The 24,096-nt window shown below is 39.0% G+C and overlaps 1 protein-coding gene and 1 long non-coding RNA gene across 3 annotated transcripts in view; both read left to right on the forward strand.

Moving 5' to 3' along the window:
• zgc:136472 (protein disulfide-isomerase) overlaps nt 1-22,957 on the forward strand; it is a 27,532-nt gene extending 4,575 nt beyond the window's left edge. For both annotated transcript variants that reach the window (XM_008406164.2, XM_008406171.2), the window contains exons 5-11: nt 5,654-5,761; nt 6,236-6,361; nt 10,071-10,268; nt 10,345-10,465; nt 21,036-21,217; nt 21,364-21,453; nt 21,538-22,957. In XM_008406164.2, coding sequence (XP_008404386.1) covers nt 5,654-5,761; nt 6,236-6,361; nt 10,071-10,268; nt 10,345-10,465; nt 21,036-21,217; nt 21,364-21,453; nt 21,538-21,618 — 906 coding nt within the window. In that variant the 3' untranslated portion in view covers nt 21,619-22,957. The remainder of the gene's footprint in view (nt 1-5,653; nt 5,762-6,235; nt 6,362-10,070; nt 10,269-10,344; nt 10,466-21,035; nt 21,218-21,363; nt 21,454-21,537) is intronic.
• LOC108166501 (uncharacterized) lies at nt 16,798-19,909 on the forward strand. Its single transcript, XR_001776858.1, has 3 exons — nt 16,798-18,895; nt 18,975-19,045; nt 19,407-19,909. It is a non-coding gene; the product is annotated as an uncharacterized LOC108166501 (long non-coding RNA).
• Nucleotides 22,958-24,096: the final 1,139 nt, after the last annotated feature.

Genomic DNA, 24,096 nt, shown 5'->3' on the forward strand with positions numbered 1-24,096 from the left:
ATCTTTACAGTGAAACACTTTTGTGTAACTGGTTTTTTTTTGTTTTGTTTTTTTCCATACTTCTTCTCGCGACCCCCCTGCAATGGCACTGCACCACACAGTTTGGAACCTCTGATGTATGCTATTCTGATAGGCTCTCAGTGACACTCCAGTCCTATCTAATAAGTAAAGACCCGTGCAGAAGAATCGTTCTGCTCCTGAATGTCGAATCACTACATTGCAGACTTTTGGACACAGCGTTGTCTCTTATGTGTGACAAGTCAGTCAACATCTCTCCGCACAATAATTCAGCGCAGTGAGTGACAACTTTTTTTCATCACAATGCTTATGTGTCTCTATACAGCTAGCTTTGCTAACATCACGTCAACAGAGCGTACCTTTCTTTGAGATACTTTTCTAAGTGACGAAAAATGTTAGACCTAGTCCCCACTGTCTGTGAAAGCAAAGCGCTGCTGAGTTAGCTGTCGCCATCGGATTTCTTATGATTTATGCAGCGCCATTATATTACTGACGAACAGACCGACATCTTCTGCAGCTGAGAGAAAGCCACTGCGCATGTCCTGGAGCTCGCGTGCAAGTAAAGGGGGAGGGGGGGAAGGGAAGGGAAGGGAGTAACATAAACATGTAATTGGCAAGTCACGTTATTGGTTGGATTTTAATTGGTGCATTGTGCATCCACTGAAAACACAGATGTTAACAAATAAACTGGATAGCATGCTGTATGTTTAGTGATATTTTCACAGTTGCGGTCTCGACTGGTCTTGAAATAAAATACCGAGTCCTCAGTGTCCGAGACCGAGACAAGACCGAGACCAAATGCGGTCGAGTCCGAGATGAGATCGAGACCATCAAAAAATGGTCTCGAGACCAAGACCGATCTCGAGTACTACAACACTTGTGTGTGTGTGTCTCATTCTCACTTTTAGCTTACATACACCTAACATTAGACCTAATTTGCTTGTTGCAAATTTTTTTTAACTTGCATTGTTTCAAAATGAGCTTAATGTAGCATCGAGGCTTAAATACAATTTCTTTTTTTTAAGGTTTGATTAGCTCTAGTGGCCTTTATTTGACAGGAAAGTTGCAGCAAAGGTCACCACGCCGGGAATCGAACCTGCGACGGCCGCGTCAAAGACTAAGGCCTCCAATACATGGGTTGTGCTTAATCCCTGCGCCACCACAGCACACCCACAATTTCTCAATATAGTTTAGTTAATTATTTTTTATTTTTACGTCTTTCATAGTAAAAATAATTTTACGTGATGTAGTAATACATATCAATGCAGTAATTGATATGTATTTCTGTATTGGACAACGCCTATTAGTCGCTATGTGATGCATTGAGTTATGTCCAGACCAGTGGCGGGAAGTAATGTACTTAAGTACATTTTTTGTGTATCTGTACTTTACTTAAGTAGATTTAATAATGGATACTTTCTACTTTTACTTCACTACATTTTACAGTAAGTATCTGTACTTTCTACTTCACAACATTTCTACAAAACTGTCACGTTACTCATTACATCCAAGTCGCGTTGCGCTTTTTTTCCATTAAAAGTTTAAGGTCTTAAGGTTTAAGGTCTTAAGGTGGCGCCGTAAAATCCAAGCAATAACGTGACTTAGTGTCTGTTGTCACCCATCGGCTCCACCTTTACTCGCACGCGGAGCTCCAGACATGCGCAGTGGTTTCCTCTGAGCGGGAGAAGATGTCTGTCTAATCATCAGTGTCAAGTTTTTTGGGGTGCTTCAAACCACCTGGGCTTCTGCCCAAACTTGAAAAAGGCTTGCTCCCATCAAAGAGACGCAGGAACAACTCATCTCAGTGACATTCTTTTATTTCTCTTTTCTTTTGTCTTTAAATTACTTTAGTTTACAATACAAGACCACCATAATTTTATTTGAATGGTCAGAGTGGACACAGAGTGGTCACCAAGCAGGTTGAAAACCTACAAACAAATGAATCAAAATTACTTACAGATTATAGTAAACAAACAAAACAAACTACATTCCAAACATAAACCCATTTCATCAACTAGGTCCTCTGAATGCAGGTTAAATGATTTAATGTTCATTTCCTACCAGTGGTGTCTCTGTAGGAGCTTGAAGCTGAGTTCTTTGTCTGAAGGGATCATTCAGAACACAGGTGTGCCGAGTTGCTTTGTAGGCTCCTGAAGGCCTGAGTGAGAGAGATTGGTGCGCTTGATTTCCTGAGGCGCGTGCCAGTTGAGTGGAGATGGTAATGCACTCACAAATTTGCTGTTTTAACTTGACAGTCAGTAATATAATAGCGCTGCATAAATCATAAGATATGGCGACATGTAAAATCAGCAGCGCTTCGCTTTCACAGATGGTGGGACTTCGTCCAACTTTTAACGTCACTTGGAAGGAAAGCTTAAAGAAAGGTAAGATCTGTGGASGTGATGCTAGCAAAGCTAGCTGTACAGAGACACATGTTGCATCTGCGATGAACAAAAGTTGTCACTCATGCGCTGAATTATTGTGTGGAGGTGTTGACTGAGGCGTCGCATATATGGGACAACACTTTGACCAAAGTGCAATATAGTGATATGACATTAAGGAACGATCCGATTCTGCTGGACGGATCTTTACTAAGGTTGATAGGACTGAAGCCTCACTAAGAGCTACTAGTGGAACAAGTCGGCATCGGTCCGGGGGGCGGGGCCAATGACCGGGTCCCTCACGTATTGCCTGCACTGCTGGAAACTGCTGAGGGGGGTGCGACAGCAACTTTAACATTAAATATACCTTTCTGAACAGGCGAGGGCGCACTTTCTCCGTCTAAAATCAGACATTAAAGCGTCTTGAAACCATTCCTCCCTCCCTGGCACCTCCAGACCCTTCCGGCCCGGGCCCAGGGGCATCCGCCCCCTGCCCCTCTATAGCTCCGCGCCTGCTGAGAGCCATTCTTTGTTCTTGTAATGCTCTGCGTACACTGCAGTAGCTATTATTTTATTTCATTAAAAAAATTATATATATATATATATATATATATATTAGAGGTGTGCCGATCNATTAGAGGTGTGCCGATCGATCGGTCACCGATCATAATCGGCCGATTTTTGTGAAAAAGTGCATGATCGGTGATTGCCGATCATTGGCTCTTGATGCCGATACCGATCACCTGCATCTCATTTCACAGCCTGCCTGTGCAGCTGGTCTGCTCTTTCCTTCACACTGCGCAAACGCGCAGCAACAAATCCTAAGCAATGTGGAAGGTCAAAATGCATCAACAAAACGAAGCTAATACAACTGTTACCACCCGGCCCGGCCAGGGGGAAGGGAAGTAACATTAAAGAAACCAAGGTGGTAAGGTTTAACCATTTAGGTTTATTTTTTTGGGTTTTGAAAACAAAAAAATTAAATAAAGAAAAAAAAACTAATCAAAATGTAGGGACTTAAAACAAAATGTACTAAATAAACAAAATCCACAAAACAATCAGAGTTGTAAACCAAAGATCTTAACCAAACAAAAATGGACTTCAAGTCTAGGATAAACAAAAACAAACTACAAATCTCTAACAGAGATGCAAAGATCCCCCACAGGAACAAGACGAGTTTGCAAGAGCTAGCAAAAGCTAACAAAACTATCAGAGCTAGAAAAATAAGTTTACAGCAGTCAACCAAACACCCAACAAAGTGGCAAGCTGTCTGAACAAAGAATCAGCCATGCCTTCTCCCAGGAAGAAGGCATGGCCTCTTCAGGGATTGGTGGAGCTGGCAATTGGTGAGCCAATCGCTGTAGGCCTCAGGGAGTGGCACAGGAAGGCAGGGCTGCATCCACTTCCAAGTGGAGTCAACTTTATTAGAAGCTGCAGATGTACAAAAAAGGAAAAGAAAACATACACAAGGCCACTGGCTGTAACACCTCCCCCATTAAAACCTAAACCAAGAGTTTGGGAGGAACATTTCCAACCATCCATCCATTTTCTTGCACCCTTGTCCCTCAGTGGGGTCGGGAAGGTTGCTGGTGCCCATCTCCAGCTGGCGTTCCGGGTGAGAGGTGGGGTCACCCAGGACAGGTCGCCAGTCTGTCGCAGGGCAACACAGAGACACACAGGACACACAACCATGCACACACACACTCACACCTATGGGCAATTTAGACAGACCAATTAACCTGACAGTCATGTTTCTGGACTGTGGGAGGAAACTGGAATACCCGGAGAAAACCCACACATGCACAGGGAGAACATGCAAACTCCATGCAGAAAGACCGGGGTCGGGAATTGAACCCAGAACCTTCTTGCTGCAAGGTAACAGCTCTACCAACTGCGCCACTGTGGAGCCTAGCTACCTTTATAAACAATTGTATTTTTTAAGTATGTTTTTAATACCTAGTTCAGCATATTTAAATATGCTTAGTGGCTAAAACAGTAGAATAGGAGTGGAATATTCTGATATTGATGTATGATGAGCATATTACAAAGCACACAGCCGTTCATAATTTATTTAATAAATTATTTAGTAATATCAATACATTTATATAAATATACAAACACAAATAAATAATGATTAATACTGAATAATGTATATTGGATATATGTTTATATATATGTATGTATATATACATGCATATATAGATATATGTATATGTTTTTCAGCTGACTAGTTCTGGCTTCAGAGAGATTCAGCAGCTGAAATTGAGTCCAAAATCCGATGTGAGATTCGTCCGTGCTGCAGTGAATCTGTCTCTCTTTATAGATTCTCCCACTTCTTCTTCACATCGTGTCTTTAGGAAACCTTCAAAACAAAAACGGAAGATTTGGGATGTATCTTACTTTACAGGTGGTAAAGACATATAAATAGTCTTTACCACCTGTGTAAACTTTGCTGGTGAATGTTATAACACATAATATAAGTTTTATAATACAGTAAATGTTACATTGTTTCATTTCTAATATAGGCTCTTGTGTCAGATAATCTAAGTCAATGTTAGAGAATAATACATTTTTTTAGATTTACAGAATCTCAGTTAGCCTTCATAGCGGCTGAACCCGTATTACACCAAGCGCTGTAGCTAATATTAGCTGGTATCTCGCCGGTGGACATAAATACAGTAAAGTAATATTCTAATCACAAAATATACACAATAATATGTCCATCTTACTTGTGAAATGTTGTCTGTGGAGCCTCACATCAATAGTCCATAGATCCAAACAACAATATCCATCAGTGCTGAGGCATCTTCTGCTGTTTTGATTGAGCAAAGTAGGAGGGAGTACCGCTCCAAGATGGCCGCCGTATTTCCTGCGCCGGAGCAGCCACTGCGGGGTCTACTCTTATATTATGTCTATGGCTGCCTCGCGCTCTGTCCTTCTCTCGCACTTCCCTCTACTTAACAGTAGGTGTCAGGTTACATTGTGTTGCAATCAATCTTATCGGAAAAAAGAGATTCATGCGCTTAATGTCCGATTTGCCATAACTATTTATTGAATTCATAGTCGCCAAATGGGGTGGCAAGTCTCTCATTTGGGGTGGCAACTGCCACCCCAGTAGATCCGCCTCTGTGTGTGTGTATAATGTGTGTGTGCTTGCGTGTGTGTGCGTGCGTGTGTGTGTGTTTCCATGTTTTGGGATGCTTTCCTTCTATAAATCCATTTTTCCTGCCGACTCATCTTTGTGTGTGCTTCAGACTCAGCTCATTCAGACGTACAGAATGAAGCCAGAAACACCTAAAGAGGAGCTGGTAGTTTTCATCTCTGTCTACCAGATGGATCCAGTTACTGAATACAACGGCCAGGTACATTTCAAAGATTTCCAGATGCAATAAAACATGGGAACAAATAGAGTTCTGTGATAAGATGCCTTAAGATCCAGTTTGCAGATGGCTTTTTGGTAAGCTGTCTGTTGTATTCTCATGCCTAAAGGATCAAAACCATCATTTACTGCAGTCATGGTTCTGGACTGAAAGTCAGTGAAAAACAGATTTAAATCTAAAGAAATTTTTCTGGAAAACCTGCAAAGATCCTTTATATGCACTTAATTTATGGAAGCCAAAAGAGACAGAGATTTGAGACTTCCACACGCTGTTCATCATGTACAAATCTTTAACAATATTGTTTTCTTCTTTTGCCCCAATCAGGACAGGTATCAGACAAATTTTAAATTCATCAGTGAATTTTCCAGACTTTTGCTGAGTTGTTTTTCATTTGGACTTGCTAAGAATCTTAGACTGTTGAGTGCATAGATGCTTTCTCTCTCTCTCTTGCTGCAGACAGCCTCACAGATCCTAGGTTCACCTGTGTTAAACCACGCCCTGCTCTTTGTCAACAAAAGCTCTGAGGACTTTAGAGAGATTTTCTCTGCTTTCCACAACGCTGCAGAGGCATTTAGGCTGAAGGTATAAACACACGCACGCACGCACGCACACACACACAAACACACCCACCTATGCACACACCTATGCACACACACAAGCATAGTGTTACTGTCTTTCTGCCATCACAAGGACTTTTCATTCAATTCCATTTACTTTTCCTTCATTTCTAAAGGCCAAAACCTGACCTTAACCTAAACTCAATTCACACCTTACTTCCTGAACCCAACGTATGGGGTCTGTGCATTGAGCCCCATAAATAGTCAATTCTCACGACATAGTAATTGTTGGAAAAATTGTATGGGGGAATTTTTCTGCGATAAGTTGAGAGCACACATTTCAGTCTGAAATCAGGACTTCATGTCTGTCTTTTTGAAACTTGCACTCAAAACATCTGTTCTCTTTCAAATATTCACTGTGCTTTCTCAAACCTTTCTCCTCGCGCTCAAAACTTGTCTCTGCTTGGGTCAAATCTCCACCTGCAAACCTCTCTACTCACCCTTGAAACAAAGAAGTACAGTCACCTTGCAACTTCTCAGCTATTAGAATGAAAGTGTTATACTGGGTGCGTTTGTTTCCTTCTTGTGGGTGTTCCTGGGTGGCTACTAATTATGTACTAACAGTGTACTATTGATTGATTTCAAACAGTCTACTGATCTTAGGCAAGAGTTTGTTCACCCAACCAAAGAAAATGGATCCACAGAACCAACCATGTTACAACTTAGTCACCTTATAATGTAACAATTATGGTACATACTTTTACTATAGTTACATTAGTACTTCAGGACATATAAACATTTCTTGACACTTTTTATGAAAATCTTTTCATATATATATCAAAAATAATACTTAAAACTGCAGCAGTGCAAGTAAATGTAATTTGATGTGATTTGAAATTTAAATGTAATTTGAGAGCAAGCTCTTACATCTGCTAAACCTTTAACCTCTCCCAGTCTTGTCAATCTTCTATCTAGTTTTTTGAATATAGCTGAGTATAAACCAAAAAGGAGTCCTCCAATGTCTCACAGAACCACTGTGTATTGACATAGATACTAAATGACACACCTGCAATTTGCTACGCTGGATTTTATTTAGGGCTATTAGAGTAAAGAAGTCAGAATACAAATGCTTACTACTTAAATTTTTTATTTAATATATAAATTAACCTCATATCATTTTCATTCCATTTCCATTTAAAGGAAGCCACTGCAGTTATTTTTTTTAAACTCTGCTTTCTCTATTTAGGGTCTACATTTAATTTTGAAGTACATTATGCTGCATAAGTCTTTTCTGGACTCGATCCTCATTTATGACAAGCTGGACCTTTTTGTAATCATTCTTTACCTGTCAGGTCCAAAGTTGTTTTGAGTTGTTTTGGGGTTTTGATTTGCTCATCCTAGTTTCATATTATTCTGTGTTTCTTAATCTTTTTCTTTGATTAGATTAGCTTTGGATGTTTTACCATAGTTCAAAGCTGAGTTACTTTAGCTCTATTATGTTCCTTATGACTAGTTATTTGTTAGTGTTATATACATTTTCCTAGTTACCCAGTTTCTGTACTCTCCCTCTCCCCCTGTACCATTTTTTCTCTCTCTCCTGAGTCTGCCTTCTGCTCTCTTCCCACACACCTCAGGCCTGTTTCTAATCAGTCATCTGTTCCTTATAACAGATGACTGATTATAAGAGCTCACTCTTCATTCTCAGGCCCAATACTCGCACTGCAACCTTTTGAAGTGTGGACTCAATCCAAGTGAATAAGGGTTCAAGTGCACAGGTTACAAGTGTGCAAAAAATTTGACATTTGGCACAGTATGCTCTGTGTTGCAACTTCAACATCCAAAATGGCGGACTGGTCACTGTTCAGGCATTTGTTCTGCTAAAAAGTACAACTACAACAAAAAAGTTATTTTAAATGTACAGTAGAGGTATTATTGCTTACCAAAGTCATTGCAGGGGATATGTGTCTATTCAAATGTTTTTTGTTACGACTTGTTGAATACAGAGCAAAATTGGATAGTATTCACACATGTTCAGTAGAGAGAAACAATTACTTCAGTACTTTACTTTTTAAAACTGATTTTTTTGTGACATTTTTTTGCTCTGTGAACACTGCGCTATTTCCAATGGCAACTTTTTTTTTTATCAGATGATGACTTTGTAAAAAAAATACTCATTAAACTGTACCAACATTCAATTTAACTGTCTTAAAGGTTAAATAAGACTGTTAAAGACTATTAAAGACATGAATACATATTCAGCTATTACTCAAAAAAACCACCTCTGTATGAATGGATGTGACTTTGTACACAAGATTTAACAAGATATTTATAAGCAACACTGATGTCAATTTGTCTTAAGAAAATAAGAAGTAAATACCTTTCTTTTTCACTTCCACAACATATTAAAATAAATTAATTTCAAGATTTTGTTTGAAGTTTTTCCTTCATTCCCTAATGGCTTTCTGCAAGAGAAACTTAATATAAATATCAATTCCTGTGTGTTTTGTGACATATTCGGACAACTCAATTTTTTAAATTGGAACTTCTTTAATGCTTTAGAAAGATTTTTTAAAACTGGACCTTGTACAAGAAATCTATTCTGCTTTTAATCTTTAATATAATAAAATTTGGTGTAAGAGGAGATGAAGTGTTAAATTATGATTTTAATGACTTCATCATCTGGCTAAGTTTTTATTCACAAATGCCCTTTTCTAAAAAATCACCTCCATTTTAAAATTTTTTAAGGTGAAATAATTCTATTTAAGGATGTGCTTAAACATTGCATCAGCACAAAAGCCCAATCTTTATACCTATATGTTGATAGCTTGATTTAAGTTTTCAAATTCCTCTTGCATTGGAGAATGTGGGACAAACTACTCACTCAAACCCTTCAACATGAACGCACATTTGAAGGACACAAGGGCAGAAAAAGGGTGGAACTGCGAGTATTGGGAGCGGATCTCAGTTACTCCTTGCTGGTTCCTCTCCTTTGCTTCCTTATTTCTCTTGCTGGGTTTTTATTCCCTGATCTTATTTTTTGTTCTACTCTGACTCCCTGTGTGTTTAATTTTTTTAAAATAAAAAACCCCCCAAAAAACTCAATGCCCTTGCATCTACATTCGTCACATCATGACACCATCCTTAATTGTTTTTCTTTGGAATTTAGCTGCTTTTACTTTCAAGCTGACTGTTTTTTTAGAGGAAAGCTTTCTGTATGCTGTTCTGTGGAAACATTTTATGACCTTTAGAGATCTACTGATCTGCTTCTTTTTCTTTCTTTTTTTTTTCTTATTTCAGGTCATAGCTTTGGATAAAACTTGCAAAATGTTGGAAAAATGTCTTTCCAGAAAAAAACCCCAATGAAAAACGGTTTGCTTTCTGAGTGGAATTAGATTGACAATTAATTAATATTATTTTATTGACAAAGTCTGGCTTTTAGCATTATAAAGGACTGATCAGTTGCTTAAAACCTTTCTGAAATACTGTGTGTTCATAATATTTTATTATTAGTATTTAAAGGGACTTTTTATTATTCAGATCAGACAGATAGGTGATTTTTCACATCTGAACCTCCTGATTTTGGCTTATTTACCATCAAACTTGTTTCTGTCATTAAGCGGGAACAGAAAAATCTACTCCAGATCTTATCGGTCCACATTTCAAACTGTTCATCATAAAGTGCTCATTTGGTCTCCTGAGCCTTGAAAGTGGGCTTTAATGTGTTTTCCCCCCAGATCCTGTTTGTCTTGGTGAACGTGGATGAACATCGTAACGGCAGACTCATGGAGTACTTCCGGGTGCGGCACTTTGACGCTCCTCACATCCGACTGGTAAATCTGACAGATCAAATAACCTACCAAATGCTTTCTGAGACTTTGGATGAAGGGAGCATAAAACAGTTCTGCCAGTCCTACCTCGAAGGCAAGGCTAAGGTAAATCACACTCAGATATTCATTTTGGCATGAAGCTATATGCTTTGATTGTTACGTGTCTGTGTGTTTTAAATAGCCCAAGTTGATGAGTGAGCCTATTCCTGAAAGGTGGGACCAGAGACCCGTTAAGGAGCTGGTAGGAGTGACTCTGGAGAAAGTAGCCTTCAACCCCAACAAGACTGTTTTTGTCTTGTTTTGTAAGTAAACTTTACTCACAGCTGAGTGTAATCTTTATTAATAATTTTAATGTTAAGGAAAACATTTCCTGTTCTAGCTCAGTTTGAATAAATCTTCAGAGCTGTTCCTACATGAAAATGGTCAGATTTTTATCTTACTTAAAAAAAATACATACTTGGACTTATTTTATTGTTGTTGCACAAAGACACAACATTGAAATTGGCAACAAAATGTCATCACTTGGTCACTGGAGCTTACAGTATGCCGACAAACACAATAATATACAAAAAAATTATATATTGCTAAATACACATAACTTAGCATTTTCAGACAGTCTTGGTAGGTATATATGATATGCATACATACCTCGTACATCTATTAGGTGATCTACTTCTGCTTCTTTTCACACAGGAAGTCTGATCGACCGTTGTAACTTGTTAGGGACACTATATTGAAAAAGTATTCACTCGCCTGCCAAGACTCATATGAACTTAAGTGACATCCCATTCCTAAGCCATAGGGTTCAATATGACATTGGTCCACCTTTCCAGCTAGAACAGCTTCAATTCTTCTGGGAACGCTGTCTAGAAGGTTTAGGAGTGTGTTTATGGAGATTTTTGACCATTCTTCCAAAAAGCGTATTTGTGAGGTCACATACTGGTGTGGGATGACAAGGCCTGGCTCTTACGCTGCCCTCTAATTCATCCCAAAGGTCAGGTCACATAAAGCTACGTAACCCAGTCAAGTTCATTCACACCAGACTCTCCATTAATTTTTGTGGACATTTCTTTGTGCTCTGAAGAGGAAGGGGCCAGCTCCAAACTGTTCCACAAAATTGAGAGCATGGAATTGTCCAAAATGTCTTAGTATGTTGAATAGGGGTGCACCGATTGCAGTTTTCTGGCCGATTTCCGATCACCAATCTTTAAAAAGTTTGACTTGCCAATTACGTTTTTTTCCGATACTGATTTTTAAAAACTTTTTTATAACCAACACTGGTTACAAAATCACAATTCACTTTCAATTTTTCAATCTTATTTTATTGAAAAACATACCCTTGATATGTTTTTCAAGGGTATGTCATAACAGATATTATCTGTTATGATAATAATATCTGTTATGATAACATATATTAATATCATAACAGATATCAATATCTGTTATGACATGTGACAGATGATGATTCCTGGTTAATGTCAATTGGAGTAATATAAACTTGTTTTAACTGCCCATGAGGTAGAGCTCTGACATAGAAATAAAGTTTAGAGAGTTTTTGCGCAAACTTCTAAATAAAACAAATTTAGACGACATTAGTCTTTCGATTACACTGCTAGGCAGGGTAAACTTTTCAAGTTGGCATCATCCAGTGCTTTGCTCATATTATGAGCATTGTCCCAAAAAACAACTTGATTGATTTCCCAATAATCCAACATGGCCTTAAACTTCGGCTGATAAATTGGCAGTAGTGTGAGACCCCGACATTTCTTTACAGTGCAAGAGTACTTGGTGACGTTCCAACTGTTCATCAATCCATTGTTCAGTAAGACTCAACATGGACATTAAACTTACATCAGAAGTCCAGATATATGTTGTAAAGCTGAGTGTCTTCACATTGGCGTTTAGTAAGTTGCGGGTGTGTCTCGAAACTTGGCTGAACAACTCCGGTAATGCAATGTGAAAAATATCTCCAACTCGGCATATTATATCGTGAGCTCAAGTGCTGCATGAAGTTTCTGAAACCCTAGTCCTTAACGATAGAAAATGGCTGGTCATCCAATGCCTTGAACTCCATAAGTTTCCTCGTAGTGGCTTTGTTTTTTTCTGTGCTCATAATGGCTAACAGCGGGCCACCGACAGCGGGCCACTTTCCATATTCGCTTTAGCCTGCAAGCTTGATTGTTCTCTTCAAATGCTGCATATTCAGCGGCGTGGTGGTTTCTTAAATGGCAAACGAGGTTTGTGGTATTAAAGTTTTTGGATGTGTTCTCTCTTACTGCAGAAAAAAATGGAACAGTAACTAATTTTAATACCCTTGTGGAGGTAGATAGATCAGTGATTAAGATTGGTTTCATATGTAACGATCAGCCGATCACCAAACACACTAAATTAAGGAAATCGGGGCCGATCGATCGTCCGGCCGATTTATCGGTGCACCCCTAATGTTGAAGCATTCAGAGTTCCTTTCACTGGAACTAAGGGGCCAAGCCCAGCTCCTGAAAAACAACCCCACACCATAATCCCCCTCCACCAAACTTTACACTTGGTACAATGCAGTCAGACTAATACTGTTCTCCTGGCAACTGCCAAACCTAGACTTGCCCATCAGAATGCCAGATGGAGAAGTGATCACTCCAGAGAACGCGCCTCCACTGCTCTAAAGTCCAGTAGCAGCGTGCTTTACATCACTGCATCCGACGCTTTGCATTGGATGCAGCTAGTCCACCATGGAACCCCATTCCAAGAAGCTCTTTGCGCATTGTTCTTGAGCTAATCTGAAGGCCTCATGAAGTTTGGAGGTCTGTAGTGTACTTTGTGGCTGAGTTGCTGTCGTTTCCAAGCACTTCCACTTTCTTATAATACAGCTGACATTTGACTGTGGAATATCGAGGAAATTTCACTTGTGGATTTGTTGCACAGGTGGCATCCTATCACAGTTCCATGCTAGAATTCATGAGCTCCTGAGATCGAGCCAATCTTTCACACGTTTGTAAAAACAGTTTGCATCATTATATGATTCATTTTATACACCTGTGGCCAAGGACGTGATTGGAACACCTTATTCCGATAATTTGGACGGGTGAGCAAAAATATTTTATTATAAAATAATGGAGTACAATTCCTTTTTCTAACCTAATATAATATTCAAATAAGAATTAAGACATTCATTCACCATAAACCTAAGTATTTTCTAATACTAAACAAAACATTTTCATTTGATTCTAATATAGTCAGAAATAATACAATTTCAAATACATTCATCATTGACTAAATTAATTCTAAGACAAGATAATACAATTTTCAGTCAAAACATGTTATTAATAACTAAGAAAAATGTCTTACAAAGTGATTTAAAACATTTTATGTTATATTCAGTTTTTTTCACCATGTCAGATGTTAGTTTTGGAAGACTTCTCATCCTGGTTACGKGAACCGACCAAAGTTCCCTTTCTCAGAGTAATTCATGTGATAATGTCCTCCACCTTCCTGCATATGTTGATTTATGACCTCCTGTCTTTAGTGATATAACCACAGAAGTCCAGGTCGAAACTTTCCTGCAGATATCTCTGTTTCAACTTACTTACCCAGCAATAGTTTTAGTTTCAAATCACTAGCAGAAACCTATTCAAAAAAGTTTAAACTATATTGAACACTAAAAATAGTCATTTTTCCTCAACACTAGCTGCTAGCTAGCGACTTTGCTAGTAAAGCTAGATAACTAAAAGCTTCATCCCTGTATCTTTAATGATATCAGTCATTCTTCAGTATTGCTTATGCAATAAGGGCACATCGTCCGTCCAAAGCCTATCATCACCATAATTGATATGTCTTCTAATTTCCTTTGCTGCATAATGTACATTGCATTTATTCTAGCGTTAGGTAAATGTATCTTGAAGGAGAATAACACTTAAATAAAAGTCCAACAATGATATTCATTTAGACTTTAAAATAACTGGTAGTTTACTTTTGTGAAGTCATCAGCTGAAACAAGCTTGAATTGCATAAAGATCATCTCTGTCCTACTCAAAGTCACTGGTATAGTTTGGATAGAGCTGTGGCCTGATAAAGAAGGCTAGTTCTGTTCTGGGGACGACTATGGAACCTCTGGTGACAATGGAGGATTCTTCATAAAATCAAGAAAGTTATGGACAACCCTAAGCATCCTCTTCATGAGACTGTCTTGAGAAAACAGCTTGTCTTCAGTCAGAGGCTTCTTCAGATTTGCTGTAATACAGGCCACAACAGAGAATCTTCCCTGCCAACAGCCATCACCATCTTCAATAACACTTTGAAGAATCTGCATTAATGAGTTACAACATCATTTAATTTTCCTCTGATTAATAAAGTATTTTTGAATTTTAAAATACTACCACAGCCTTTTTACAGTACTCTTTTGTAAATATTACATTGTGCACACCAGTTTTGTGATTCCAGTTTATCTAATAAGATGTCTGCATAGTGTATTAGTGTCCTGCTAAATTAGGCAGGTTTAGTAAAAATATACAATTATTGTTACCTTAAAAAGTAGTCAAATTGATGCAGTTGTAAACCAAGCACTTTTTCCTAGTATATACACTGCCTGATTGCCCTGCTTGATGTAGCCATTTGTTTAAAGCAATTAATGCTTAAAAATTCAGGAATTTAAAAAAAAGATTTTAAGCATCTTTTTTTCTGGAAAAAAAGATGTAGTGCATCTTTTTTTTAAAGATGCAGTGTATCTTTACTGCATCTTTAAATAAAAGATGCAGTAAAGATCTTTTACTGCATCTGACATAATGTTCAAAACAAACTACAAGTTAAAAAATCCTGAAAGGTCTGGGAACCTTTAACGTGGACATGGTCTATGGAGAACAAAGTCTTTCACAGGATCAAGGAGTCGTTCTCACAATCTGAAGGATTTCCTGCCTCACTGATTCCTAAGAGAGACAAAGAAATAAATATTTCCTTTTACTTCACTTGCTGTGATTTAAAAAAAAATTATATTCAGGGATATAAACGCCCTTGAACTACAATCAAAACTTTTTATATTATATTTTCAGGAGAGGAGAAGGAGGGAGAGAGTTCGGTGTGTAGCATATTTTGGCAGATAGCATCTTCAGCCTTGTAGGATAAGTAAAAAAAACAACATGATTTTGTGTTATGAAAAGTATGACTTAAGTGAATTATTACATTGCTGTAATTTATCATTAAAGCTTTATAGCAATTCATAATATACAAAGGCTAATAATAGTAGTAATAGTAATAATAATAGTAATAATAATAGTGTTATCTTGAATAAATTCAAGTATAATGGAAAGACACTAGCCTGATGCTATTAGCATTCAGAAGTGCTTACATTGCTAGCTTGTGTTGACAGTTGCACAATTAAATCGCTTAACATTAATCATAAAATGGGGATAAATAGCTAATTTGTTAATATCGATATTTCTCTTACCGCTCCATCGCTGCCAGAAGCCAGGCTGAGATCTAAACTATCTGTGCTTGGGCATTGATACAGTGCTGTTGGAATGTGTTAATGTAATTGGCTGAAACATCACAGCCAATCACAATCACATGGGGGTCTGTTCATATAATTGGCTGAAACAAGGAAAGTATTTGATTGGTTTCTGATCATCCAATCAGATGAACAATTTGCTAAAAAAATACATTTGTGGATTGAGACGTCAGGGGAGTCTCAAAATTCAAACACAAACGCAATGCAACTCACAGGCCAGAAACAGTTTGGAAATCAAGAGATATTTGTGTTTGCATCACAAATATATCTTGTGTGGGGTGTGCTGTGGTTGCACAGGGGTTAAGCACAACCCATGTATGGAGGAGGTCTTAGTCCTCGACGTGGCTGTCACAGGTTTGATTTGTCACAGCCTGGTGACCTTTGCCGCATGTCTTTCCTCATCTCTCATTACCAACCTTCCCGTCAATTAACTATCAAATAAAGGCCACTAGAGCCAATAAAACCTTTTAAAAAAATACTAGTGTGAATCTTGTCCTGTGCAAGATCCAAGTTGTGCAAGTTGTGAATCTCATTCTGTGCATTTGTGAATTAGCTCCATAGAACAATAGGACTAGTCTCACTGACAGAAAATCTTTATTCTTGTAATGCTCTTCGTATGCTGCAGTAGCTATTATTATTTTATTTAATTATATACACTGATATTTATTTAATTAGCGAATAAATAAAACGCAAGAACCGAAGAGCACGCAGAGCATGTTTGGTGCTCTTTGATTGTTTTCATCACCTGTCATGGTGGCAGATGTTACAGCACTGTGCTGCCAGGGAGAGTGAGAGCAGTCAGGGTTGAGCGCCTTGTTCTTGGTTACTTCTTGCCTGTTGCTCCTTGGTCAGTGTTCATAGTCGAGTGTTTACCATTAGTGCATTGCCTTAATTGTTATGTTTTAATGGTGCAGACAGTGGTGGTTTCTGACATGGGCAATATACCCTAACTTTTTAGGGATGGCACAAGACCTCTGCGGATTGTGGCACAGAGATGGAAACAAAACAGAATGTAGAGGAGTTTGAATTGATAATGATATTGGTTACATTTATTTCAGCTCTAAACATTTAATATCTAGCTGTTTTTATGAGAATATGAATCTTTCAGATTCATATTCTTCTTAAATTGAATTCAGATTCAATTTAAGAAGCAACTTTGATCATATTTTGCATTTTATTGTGTCATGTAGCGTGGGGTGCTGGTTTTGGTCTTGACTCGGTCTCAGATCCTAAAAGTCTCGATACACTCTGGTCTTGACTTGGTCTTGGGTTAAGTGGTCTTGACAATAACATTAATGTCAAGGTGTCATAACGAAGACATTTTTATCTAGGTTAATAACTTAGATATAGCTCAGAAAATTAGGTTTTCTGAACTATTGCAACAGAAAACACTGACCTAATCAGTAGGTCAGTGTTGCAATACATCAGCTGTGTTACTGGGAGCCAAAGCACCCACAGCCATCCAGAGCGTCGCCATGGTAACTGCATGATAATTGACATATTAAATGGAAATATATTGGTGAAATTACAATTTCAGAAACATCCATGTTAAAAATGTGAAAAAAATCAAAGTAAATTTGTACATTTGTAGAAATCCAGCCTTTAATTTGAGTACATTTACTAAGTGAGGAAAAAGTCCACCACTTTTTGTGTTGTTTTGATATTTTTCTTTGGTATCCAACCATTTGTTGTTGGACTGGTTGAAGGCTTTATAGCACTGATTAAGCAAATACTTTTACTATTAACACTTTTTAGGTACAATTTATAGCATTACAGGGAAGAGCTGTTATGGAAACCACAAATAATTAAAAACAAGCTCTTTAATTCACTAGATCAAACTTAAAAATGAAGGTGCTATACTAGTTAATACAAGATCTCACTCAGCGTTACTGGCACGATAGACATTTTGAACTTATAATTTGTCTAGTGAGCATTATTAGTAGTGTTTGTTGCCACAAAGAAGCTTTACTCAATCAATAAAGATTCTGGGCTTCGGGGTGTAGTGGTCAGAGCAGGGGCCCCACATACGTAGGCAACAGACTTGTCCCTAGTTTGGTACCCTTTTTGCCCCTCTTCTTGTCAGATTACTTCTAAATGAAGGCCACTAGAGCTGAACGAAATTTATTGGATATTTTAAACTTTTTTAACAAATAAAAGGCAAAGTGGGACGTGCAATATTATCAACCCTTTTAATTTCAGTGCAGCAAACTCACTCCAGAAGTTCAGTGAGGATTTCTGAATGATTCAATGTTGTTCTAATTAACTGATGATGATGATAAATAGAATCCACCTGAGTGTAATCAAGTCCACCTGCTCTCTGATGGTCTCAGGGTTGTTTTTAAAGTGCAGAGAGCAAGGAAGGAAGGAGCAAGGAACACACCGACATACTGTTGTGGAGAAGTTTAAAGCCGGATTTGGATATAAAAATATTTCCCTAGCTTAAAACATCTCAAGGAGCACTGAGCAAGTGATCGTATTGAAATGGAAAGAGTATCAGACAGCTGCAAATCTACCAAGACCCAGACGACCCTCTAAAATTTAATCTCGAACAAGGAGAAGACTGATCAGAGATGCAGCCAAGAGGTTCATGATCACTGTGGATGAACTACAGAGATCTACAGCTGAGGCGGGAGAGTCTGTCCATAAGACAACAATCAGTGGTACACTGGACAAATCTGACCTTTATGGGAGAGTGGGAAGAAGAATTCCATTTCTCAAAGATATCCATAACAAGTCTTGTTTAAAGTTTGCCACAAGCCACCTGGGAGACACGGCAAAGAAGTTGAAGAGTGGAAGAAGTTGCTCTTTGAGGTCACAAGGAAAGGAGCCACAGCCAAATACCTCCAACGAATAAGGCAAGTCCTGAGAAGCCAGCTCAATGGCAAGAACAAGATCCCTGCTATAAACGGCTATGCTTTACCAGTAATCAGATGCCCTGCAGGAATAATTAGCTGGCCAACGGAGGAGATAAAGACCACGGATGTTAAGACCCGGAAGCTACTAACCACGTATGGAGGGTTCCACCTGTAACCCGTAATTAGTCAATTAGTCAGACTTTTATTTTTACGGGCCCACTTTCTGTTTTGCCCCCAAACTCTTCAACTTATTTAAAGTCCCGCCTCCAGCGCAGTTTAAAACACCACCTGTTTCACTGTGATTGTGGCTGGCTGTTGGCGTCTTGCTGATCATCTCTCCTTGGAAAATTCACCCAAATCTCTGAAACTGATTTGAACTATTGGTGAGTTTGCTTTTTTGATAGCAGTATTGTTCAGCATGAAAGTTTTGCTCGATTGCTCATTGGAGCATTTTTTTATTAGAACTGTGGCAGTTGTTACCTGGGCTGTCACCAGGATTCAGCTGATCGCAGTCTAGCATTCTCGGCTCAAAGGTAATTGTTAGTTTTGTGCAAGATTTCTTTTCCAATTTCATTACTTTTATAATGAAATTGATTGAAAATAGGATGTAGCTACATTTAAATTGATATTGCGCAGTATATTTTTCTTTTTCCTCACACTGCTTGAGTATTTTGAGTTAATTTATTTTYTCTTGATTGATATTTTGAAAGTGAACTTTGATTTCAACTTTGACCTTAAATGGATTAGTTTGAAATATGATTATTCTTTTTGTTTATCTAAATTATGGTTAAGTTAACCTGACTGAAATGTTTAGTTTAATTATTGCATTTGTGTGTTTGCACATACTTATTGTTGATAAACCGCCTAATGGGTTTTTTTTTTTTGGCCTTTTAGGTCGGGTTTTTTTGATGGATCAGATTCTCAGATCCTCTTCTGAGCAAAGGATGGCGAGCTAAGGACAAGAACTTTGATCTTTTGAATTGATTTATTTTGAATTGATTTGACCCTCATTGTGTATTAATTGTTTGTTGTTTTTTTCCCCCAATCACCAATACAAAAACACCAAAACTAAAACAGTGATTGTGTCTTTATTCACACCTTAGGCTCCTTCAAGAACCATCTTCTGATGCTGCTTTTGTAGCCGCAGTTAGCTGCGTAGCCCATAACTGTTACACACCCCAAATCCAGCACCCTGAGACTGTACACGAGCCGTAAGGAAGGAGGCAGAGGACTAGTGAGTGTGATAGCCACTGTCCAGGATAAAACATCCAAGATCCATAAATGCATCAAGGACAAAGCCTCAACAGATGATGTGCTCAGTGAATGTCTCAGACAATAGGGAACAGAAGATGAGGTACTAGAGGTACCATCATGGGAGGACAAGCCCCTACATGGGATGTACCACCGACAAATAACTGAAGTGGCTGATATCAGGAAATCCTACCAATGGCTGGAGAAAGCTGGACTCAAGTACGGCACCAGAGGCTCTCATCCTGGCTGCACAGGAACAGGACCTAAACACCAGAGCATTCTTTCGCTCTATTTATAGAGACTCCCACTTTGTTTGAACATTCTATTGCTCTGGTGTTTAGGTCCTGTTCCTGGTCATCGGGGCCCTCGGGRCAGTCACCCCCAAACTGGAGCAGTGGCTAAAACGGATCCCAGGAACAACATCAGACATCTCAGTCCAGAAATGTGCAGTTCTAGGCACAGCCAAGATACTGGAGGAACCCTCAACCTCCCAGGCCTCTGGTAGAGGACCCGAGCTCAGAGGATAAAACGGACCACCCACGGAGGGTGAGAAGGGAATTTATACATAGACCCATCCGTCCATCCATTTTCTATACACCCTTGTCCCTAGTACCCTAATGGGGTCAGGAGGGTTGCTGGTGCCTATCTCCAGCAAACGTTTCGGGTGAGAGGTGGGATTCACCCTGGACAGGTCGCCAGTCTGTCACACGGCAACACAAAGACAGACATTACAAACAACCATACACTCACACCTAGGGAGAATTTAGAGAGCCCGGAGAGAACCCACGTGTGCACAGGGAGAACATGCAAACGCCATGCAGAAAGATCCCCAGCCTTTCTGCATCGAACCAAACTGTGCTGCCAACTGCGCCACTGTTTGGCTTCAAAATGACAAAGTTTACGGTTCCGACCTAGCAAACACAATTGTGTGCTGACTAGCTTGCATGTCAAATTACTATATTACCAGCAACCAGCACAACATTTGTTGGCTCCCGGTGAATTGACTTTTGGAGCATTAGATCCAAACTTTGGGTCATAAGCATGGTTACTGCTTTAACTGGTCGGCCAAAAAGTCTTCCTGGTGTTTTGTCAGTGTCTAGTGTGATCCACTATTCAATCAGGTTGGAGAGAGATTTAGTCTAGATTAACACCCTTTCATGTTGATTAAATGCTTCCCATATAGTTGTGAGGAGTTAATCCTTGGTTTTTCTTCATCTCTTCAGTGTAGTGTATAGCTGATGACTGTTGCTCCCTATGTCTGTTGGATCCCAGATCTGGCATACAGTGAAATGTCCCGTGCCTTGTTTCCACTGTGGGAGGAACTGGCTGAAGCCGTCAAGGATTGGGAAGATGTGGTCATTGCTCAAATCGACGCCTCAACCAATGATATCAACATGTCAATGCAGGGTTCCTACCCATCCCTCTGCCTGTTTCCTGCTTTGTACGCTGAGAGGGTATGTATTACTCACTGGTTCATTTATTGCAATATTCTCAGCAGTAAATCATCTGAATATTTTTTGTTTTTGGTTTTTTGCTTCTTCTTTTTTTTTTGCCTGTTTACAAATTACAAAGCATGGAATATTTCTTCTGTGACTTCAAGGTGGTGGTTTATACTGGGAAAAGGAACATAAAAGACTTGGTTAGGTTTATGGATAAAGAAATGAGAAAGGCCAAAAGAGACAGAGTTAAGGTAAATTGTGAAGCAGTTTTTAGGAGTATTAAAGGTGAAATATTTTCTGTGGTAAAATGAGACTTTTACTCCTTGTTATTCCAGGAGGATGAAGACAGGAGGAAGTACATTGATACACTCAAGACAGAGGAAGCAAAAAAAACCAAATCCAAAGATGAGCTTTGATACAGCAAATCAAAGTAGTATGTCTGTATGTCATTTGCCTTTTAATAATTTTTTTTAAACATGTTTTTTTTTACTTGAACCATATTCCTGTGAAAAAGTATTTGCTACCTTGTAGATGATCTCTATATATAGAGACTCACACCTTGTTTGAGCAAATCATTTCCATATATTATTACATTTTCTTAACATCTAAATCAAGCTTAGAAATTGTTAAATCAAGAATGAAATGCAAATTATCACATTTTCTATTCATTTTCACTGGGTACCCTTATTACTGCCAGACCTGTAGAATCAGAAAATCTTAAGTGCTAGGGTTGGTCGTGGGTCCGACTCACGGTAGAGTTTAATGAAGTAGGTTAAAAGATTTTCAATGATCCAATTCTTCAATGATCTGATTGAAGAACTTTCACAAACAGATATTTTCATGCATGACCAGGTTGTTTGGATCCTTTAATAAATGTAATTGTTTTTGAAAACTATGCTTTTATCATGGTTTTTTGCTATGCTTTTGACCCACATGCAGAACACTTGCAAGAGTCATTGAGAAAATGTTAACTTTACTGAATAATCAATGAATAACAAATGTGCATCTTTGTCCGGGAGCCTGGTGGTGCAGGGTGAACGAGAACACTGAAAACAGAATAGATGAATGGTGAGTAACAGTTACTGAAGAATGTGTTATTGAATGGCACTCTTACTGATGGAGATAGAGGCAAGTCTGACTGGGGGGGAAGTGATTGGATTCCAGGGTTCAAGTCCTTGTGTTGTGTTAAGCCAGAGTTGTGCAACACTGGGAGCTGGGGATCCATGGAGCTGTCTGGTGGAGGTCACTGGATGTGTTGGAGGATAAACAGGATACGCGGCACAGGCTTGAAGAAGGAGGAGCAAGACGTTGCCAGTCATGGTGTTTGAACTTCACAGAGTGTCTTGAGAGCACAAGGATAAACCAAGGCAGCACAGAGCACTGCTGAGAAGACCTTTAAAGGAGATGGAGATGGGACATCTGAATCCAGGCTTCGAGGCGTGTACAGAGTAAAAAGGGGTTGTGTCAGATGACACCTCACTTCAATGCTTGTGTTGTCTTGCTGAAAACCACGTGACTGACACCACATTATGACTCGTATTACGTGGGACACATAACTGCTTCTTTTTGCATGTCGGTTTTCAATATAAAAGCACGATTGGCCGTGCTGCTTCATGGGTTGTAGGTAATTTGGTCGCTCATCAGAGGAACAGAGGAGAGTATTTGTCATCAGCAGTGAATGAAATACAAGGAACACCAACCAACATATTGTACAATGATGATGGCACTCATCAAATGTAATATTTACTGGTTTTCTTAATTGTTGACTGCATTGAGTTTTTATGTATATTTTTGTGTTTTCATGATGTAAAGCACTTGGAGATGCATTGTTGCTGAAATGTGCCTCAAAAATAAATTAGATTGAATGATTGAAATGGACATTTGGGAACACTTTGAGATGATCGCTCACATTATAATTCTTAGATGTTATTGTGGTTAATTAATCTAATTGTGAATTAACCCCTCCCTCCCCAAATACTCAATCTGGAAAATGTCACTATTTGGAGTTTGATCAGCAAGACATACACGCCTACACACACACTATATATATATATATATATATATATATATATATATATTCACCAGCTAAAGTGTACTCTCAATGGCAGAGTAATAACAACAGAGCAGACCCACCAAGGCTGGAGACTGAACAATATGGGAAAGTGGCTAATCTCTCTACGAGATGACCACAGCAACCTCCCTGAGCAAGCCCTGGTAACTACCACAATGGCAGATGTCCAAGAAAGGTCTCGGGTATGAAAAACTGGACAGCACCAGGACCTGACATGATCCATGCCTAYTGGCTKAAGAAACTCACTGCCCTCCATGAGCGACTGGCAGCTCAACTGAACCAGCTGCTACAAAATGGGACTCACCCTGAATGGTTAACTGAAGGGCGCACAATCCTGATACAGAAGGATCTCTCAAAGGGTTCAGTCCCATCCAACTACCGACCAATAATCTGTGTCTCTACCACCTGGAAGCTCATGTCAGGCATCATAGCGGCTAAGATAAGCGGGCACATGGATAAATACATGAGCACGGCACAGAAGGGCATCGGCATAAATAGCAGATCTGTATAGGCCTGAACCCCCTCAGCCAAATTATCAACAAAACTGGCTACGGATACTGACTCAAGAATGGGGCCACCACTCCTCTACATGGATGACATCAAGCTGTACGCCAGAGGTTCCCATACTGCGGGGCATTGAAGGGGGGTCGCGGGAAGCCGTCTGGATGAAAAAAAAAAATCATGAACACTGTATGCACTGGGTTTTTACCTTAGAATGGCCAACTCTCTGTTATTCCTCTGTCAATTTGATACAGTAGGGGCTTCCGTACTTCCCATATCTGTGTCCTCTGTCACTTTTATCAGTGGTTAAAATTGTTTAATC

This window comes from Poecilia reticulata, linkage group LG1 (assembly GCF_000633615.1).
Source record: "Poecilia reticulata strain Guanapo linkage group LG1, Guppy_female_1.0+MT, whole genome shotgun sequence".
NCBI classification, from domain to species: Eukaryota; Metazoa; Chordata; class Actinopteri; order Cyprinodontiformes; family Poeciliidae; genus Poecilia; species Poecilia reticulata.